The sequence below is a fragment of the Dendroctonus ponderosae genome, unplaced genomic scaffold (genome assembly GCF_020466585.1).
Source record: "Dendroctonus ponderosae isolate FM_Combo_2020 unplaced genomic scaffold, Dpon_F_20191213v2 Dpon_F_20191213_1, whole genome shotgun sequence".
Lineage (NCBI taxonomy): Eukaryota > Metazoa > Arthropoda > Insecta > Coleoptera > Curculionidae > Dendroctonus > Dendroctonus ponderosae.
Window position 1 is genome coordinate 6,274,260 of NW_026017110.1, and position 6,000 is coordinate 6,280,259.

Consider the following 6,000-nt stretch of genomic DNA (forward strand, 5'->3'; position numbering starts at 1 on the left):
GTTGATGTATATGAAACTTTCCACATTTGTACAGTCACAAATCTTCTAAAGATGGAGATAATTTAAAATTGTTACTTGTTCGGTTTTGTAGATACCATGTTTTAAAGTAGGGCGCGCAGATGAGTACAAACATTTTGAGGCTGGCATTGACTAAGCTACCAAAAATCAGGATTACGAATGATTTTCTGTAACTTTCTGCATCTGTAGAGTCAGAAATCTTCTAAAGGAGATCAAAATTTCAAATTGCTGTTTGCTTCAGTTTTGAAGATTCGATTTTTTAAAGGAGGATCGATATTTCCTTATTCTCAGCTGGGAAAATCCGGAAAACTTTCCAGAAAATCAACCCATACTTTGTTCATCAAAGTCTTGTATTTACTAATGGATAGATAAAAAACCGTTAATGGATTAAAACGAAATCTTTACCAAGTATTTTATATGTATTTTTTCGTTTCTAACGAAGATTTTTAATGTTGCTTTAGGCTTTGAAACAGTTGAAGAATAACTGGCTGGAAACGCTGGTTTTTAACATTCGAATGTGCATAGGAGATCTAGGGAAAGGTTGGTTCGATATCAACGAAAAGAACTTTAAAATATACGAAATCTCGAAGCTTAATCGGTTCATGGAGTTGGTCAAGTATCGAATGCAGGTAAGTGAACTTCATGGTTAGAGTCAGTTTGAATATTAAATTCGAATTTGTGCTTCGTTTGTTGGTGAAACCCCATTAAAACAAAAACTCCATTTAAAAGTTTCTGGTTATTCAATTTCCTGTATTTTTTGCGCTTCATTTTCCTCCAGCAGTTTGAATTGAAACTTGCCTGTCGTGATTCGACTTAAGTTCTTTATTTCCTTCTCTCATTTGTTTGGTATTTTGCTTGAAAAACTGGCCTGAATTTCGGGCTTCTGTCCATTTAATTTCGATATATTTGTGGCGATTTTTCTTCTGGTATGCTTTATTTTAACCGAGTTGTTTTAGGGTTTTCATTTTTCTTTTTGTTTGCTCGGGTTTTTTCCTATTTTGCCTTTAGTTTGACTCTTAAATTTACAATTCCACTGTCTTGAATCGTTAAGGTTTAGCCAATACTCTTTTTCCTCTGAGTGGAAGAAGAAACATTTTTTTAAATTAAAAATCTCTAAATAAAATCGTTAAACTCAAATAAATGACTTCAAGAAACGTTAGAATTTTAGTCAACAGATCAGGAACAAATTGTTTCATAACTTGCCAACGTATGACGCACCGTTGATTATTTTTTACCTTTTAATTTTTATCCGTAATTCTAGTCGTTTTTTCCAGAAAAAGGGCAAATTTTAATTGTTTTTTGGCCATTTCAGTACACCTTGAGGTTGTTAGTGGAGAACACTCTGCAAGTGTTCATTAGCCTGGTTGAAACGCCCTGTTGGCCATGTCTTTCTGTGGAGGATGACTTTGTTTGGGGCGAAGACCTGCTGAATAGTCCTTTTATGGGACAGGCTGCTCCCCTTTTTAGTTTGCAATTGAGGATGGACGAAAGCGGCGCCTTCTACAGCACGACGCCGGAATCCTTTGCGGTAGATAGAGAAGATCGGTGAATTTATCGCCGATTGTTAAGGGGCTGTTCTAGGAGGTTCTTCTGAAGCTCTTCGACGAAGCTCTGACACAAACGCACCAAATCAGACAAGTTCACCCGTTGCTTTTGAGCAATTTGCGTTTCCCCCCCGACCTTTGCCTCTCTTCTGTCGGTCTGCTTGCTGAAGAGGTCTGCAATGTGCGAAATCGATTCCTCCTCGCCTATGAAAAGGCTTGCATACCCTTGAGGGCGTACGCCAAAGAGTTTGATGTTCATGTTAATCTGTATAGTTTAATCATCTCTGACTATATCAAGTGAGTTGTTTGAGCCCTTGGTTAGGACTCGAAGAAAACCCGCATTTTTTAAAAGGAATTATGAAATTGACTCAAAAACCGCCGCTGAAGTGAAAGAAGATATATCGCTGCATCATCGCCTTAAGAGGAGCCTGGAAGAAACGCTCCCCAACCTGATATTCATTGGGCCCTTTTACGTTCAAATTGACCATCTGCGGGTGTTCTTGATCAACAAACGGCAGGAGATCATCAACAAGCTGCTGGATCTTTTCTCGGCTCGCATGAAGCAAAGCATTGAAGACGTACTTAGGAGCTTTTAACGATTTTTTAATATTACAATTTGCTCCCTTTGCAGCTGCTGCAAGAGTACAAGAACGTGATGGTGAAACTTGCGGTTAAACCCGAAAGCATTGAGCATATCTTTGAGATTCGGGACTGGATGGAAACCATTCCCATGTCGGTTAAGTCGCTGGAAGAAACCTGCAAACGATATCTACTCGTGCGTTGCCAGCTTACTCAGTTTTGGAGGATTTTTCCCACATTTTCCCCTCCAGGAATATGATGTTCTGGATCATTTTTGGTACGCTCTGGGCAATGAGGATTTCGAAAACAAATGGGAGGCCATCGGCTGGCCGTTGCGGATCTACCAGCAAGTGGATGTAGCCGACAAGTTCCTGAAGGAGGAGGAGGAACGCTACTACAAGCTACAATTGAACGACGAATTCACGTTGAATGATCGCATCGACACGCTGACCACTCAAGTTGTTAGTATGTCTGGATACAGGGATGTGAGCAAGGTAACGTTCAGTCATTTGGTCTTCTTAAAATCGTGATGTTTGTATGCTGCGCCTTTTCAGACACATGAATACGCCCAGGAAATTCGAAAGGTCTGGAAAGCAATGAAGGAAGCTCAAGAGTTCGGCCAACTGTTGAATCAGCGGCAGAAAATGTTCGGTGCACAAGTGGTTCCATTCGACAATCTCACCAAGCTGATTAAGGAGTTTGAGCCCTACAAGAACCTCTGGATCACTGCCTCTGGTTGGGACTTAAGCCAAATTTGTTTCCAGCAAAGTGGCATTTGAGCTGATTCTAGATTGGTTGCGCTCGCATGAAATGTGGATGGACAACCCGATAGTGAACGTGGATGCTGAAACTGTGGAAGGAACAGTGACCGACATGTACAAAATGATGGTGCGCTTGATTCGGGTGTTTGCAGACATTGAAGCTGTTCAGGTAGGGATTTTCTCAACTCCCCCGTTTTCCTGTGTAATCTTTTCGCGATCCAGAACGTAGCTGTGGACGTCAGGAACCAAATCGACGACTTTAAGCCTATGATTCCTCTGCTCCAATCCCTGAGGAATCCTGGAATGAGGCAGCGACACTGGGAGAAACTTTCTGAGGAAACAGGCAAAAGGAAAACAGGTCAGTGGAATATTTGGACAACAATTTCCAGTTTTTTTAGGTGTGGATTTGGCGTGGACTCCTATAACAACCTTCAGCGACATGTTGAGCTTGGGAATAGAAGCGCACGCTGAAGACATCAAAAACGTGGCCGAAATGGCCACCAAGGAGTACACAATTGAGCAGACGTTGGAGAAAATGCTTGCTGATTGGGAGGAGAATTGCCTGGATATCCAGCCTTACAAAAACACTGGTTGCTAACCAAATGCTGGCTGGTTAAGACCTAAATTATCGATTTTTTTTAACAGGCACTTACATAATGAAAATTTCCGAAGAACAACAGCAGATGCTGGATGACCACATCGTGTTAACTCAGCAGTTATCGTTCAGTCCGTTTAAGGGTCCCTTCGAGGAAAGAATCGATCAGTGGGAAGACAAATTGCGAATTACGGCCGATGTCATTGAGGAATGGATGGACGTTCAGAAGTAAGTGTATTGTTTATATGCATTTTGCGTTGGCGGAGATTGAAATAAATGGCCGATGGCTGGCATTTTTATTTAGGCAGTGGATGTATTTGGAGCCGATATTTACCAGCGACGATATCACCAAACAGTTACCGGTTGAAAGCAAAAAATATAAATCAATGGAACGTACCTGGAAGAGGATTATGCGAAACGCCCTGGATGTTCCCAATGTAAGTGGGAGTTTGCCTTTTAAATACTTTTCAGAGCAATTGAAAATTGCATCGCTTTATGTCACTACTAAGTAGTAAGCAAATAATTTAAAAAAAGTTGTAGATAAATGCTCAGTCGCCAGCATCGTTGCAATAAGTAATAGTAATAAGTAATAAGGTAAAATAGACAAAAAATTGAATTTTAGAATGCCGTTTCAGAGCTGAAGCTTGTTTGTTGCAAAACTACGGTATACAGAAATTTGCTGATTCCAGTTTATACAAGGCACAAGAACTTCTGCAAAATTCGTTAAATTTTTTTTTTCAAAAAGCCATTGAAGATGGTACGACGTTTTTTTCACCCTCAAATAGAGCAAAGTCTCGTCTGTGAAGCTACCAAATTTTATTTGTACAACATGTTTAGCCTGATGTTGACAAATTTGCAAAAATTCTTACTCTTAAAACACAAAAACGTATTTAAAATAAATGTACAAAATAACCAGCAGGATCTAGAAAATACTTTTGCCACCATTGAATAGAGATGACTCCATCTTACTACGCCTCAAAGTTTGAGTTCGATAGCAGGTTTGGCATGATATAGAGAAATTTTCAAAATCATAGTTGACTGGAGCCATTTCCCGGCAAGATCATATGCAAAACGCACTTGAAAATATTAATTACAAAGAAACTGATCATGATGGTACGACACTGTTTCCACCGCTAAATTGAGCAAAATCTTTAATTTTTTGCTCGCAACTTTTATTTGTACAGTTCTTTTAGCTTGATTTTGAGAAATGTTTAAAACTAAACTCACAAAGCGCGAATTGAAAAATACTTTTCCTACTACTGAGTAGAGAAGGCTCTATAACGCCTTAAAGTTTAAGAACGAGGGCAGGGTTAGCATGATTTGGAGAAATCTTCAAATCACGATTTGCCTAAGGCTGTTGCAAGGCAAGAAAATCTCTAAAACCTGTTTTCAAAAAATTATTTACGAGGAATACCGTAAAGGTGCAAGAACGCTTTTAACCTTTACAAATAGAAAAAGCTTCATTATATAATACGGTAAAGTTTTACTTAAAAAGGATGTTTAGCTGGCTTTTCCCAAATTTTCAAACCAAGACTCGCAAAGGGAAGCTTCAGGCAAAAAAATCCACAGCGCGCCTTTCAAAAAAATTATTAGGAAAAAACCGGCAGCGTTTGGAATATACTTTTACTACCATTGAACAGAGAAAAATCTGCCCTATGACTCTGAAAAGTTGGAGTTTCGTGGCAGGTTTCACCTAATTTGGAGAAATTTTCAAACTCAGACTTGGCTTCGGAACCTTTTCGGAAGCTCAGACTTTGGTCCAAAATGACATTAAAAAAAAAACATTACGAGAATTCCAGAAGATATAAAAGAGCGCTTTTGATATTTCCAAATAGCGAAAGGTCCATTCTATCACGCAATCAAGGTTTACTTCTGCAGCAAGTTGATTTTGAAAAGATTTCAAAACAAAACTCAAAAAGCGCGATTTCAAGTAAGAAAATCTATAAAACGAATTTTAAGAAATTTCGTGGAAAGAAACTAGTCGGAATTAAAATATGCTTTTACCACCGTTGAATAGCCAAAAGCCCAACTGCCTTGAAACCCAATAATGTTTAATATATGGGGTTTAAATTTAAGGAAAAGTGTAATAAATAAAAAAACTCTCTAAGTTCCTCTTCGAACATTTCTTATTTTTATTTTAAGTTACATACTCCCTGCAATAATTTCCAACAGACTCTAAGTCCTCAAAAATCGAACAATTTATCCATAGCAACTCGATTCCACGCTTCACGCTCACATCTGTTTTACCTTCATACATGCATTAGACTACGATTAGTTTTTGAGTCCTGATCACAAAAACTGGGACACCCTGTATAGTAATACGAGTGCTTTTGATTTGTAATCTATTTTTTTTAAATAAAAATAATTAATTCATTTAAATTTTAATATCTTTAAGAGTTATGTAAGAGAAAATGTATGCCAAGGCTTAAAGCAGCAACAACGCTACACATAAAAACTGATGATGGTGGAAAAATACACCGAAACGTATTTTAATTGATAAATA

At 38.4% G+C, this 6,000-nt stretch overlaps 1 protein-coding gene across 1 annotated transcript in view; it reads left to right on the forward strand.

The window, feature by feature from the left end:
• LOC109534607 (dynein axonemal heavy chain 1-like) overlaps window positions 1-6,000 on the forward strand; it is a 39,143-nt gene that overhangs the window by 3,305 nt on the left and 29,838 nt on the right. The window contains exons 8-19 of the mRNA XM_048664954.1: window positions 480-647; window positions 1,331-1,546; window positions 1,600-1,859; window positions 1,915-2,140; window positions 2,194-2,337; window positions 2,393-2,635; window positions 2,696-2,876; window positions 2,932-3,071; window positions 3,125-3,245; window positions 3,301-3,492; window positions 3,548-3,725; window positions 3,802-3,934. Coding sequence (XP_048520911.1) covers window positions 480-647; window positions 1,331-1,546; window positions 1,600-1,859; window positions 1,915-2,140; window positions 2,194-2,337; window positions 2,393-2,635; window positions 2,696-2,876; window positions 2,932-3,071; window positions 3,125-3,245; window positions 3,301-3,492; window positions 3,548-3,725; window positions 3,802-3,934 — 2,202 coding nt within the window. The remainder of the gene's footprint in view (window positions 1-479; window positions 648-1,330; window positions 1,547-1,599; window positions 1,860-1,914; window positions 2,141-2,193; window positions 2,338-2,392; window positions 2,636-2,695; window positions 2,877-2,931; window positions 3,072-3,124; window positions 3,246-3,300; window positions 3,493-3,547; window positions 3,726-3,801; window positions 3,935-6,000) is intronic.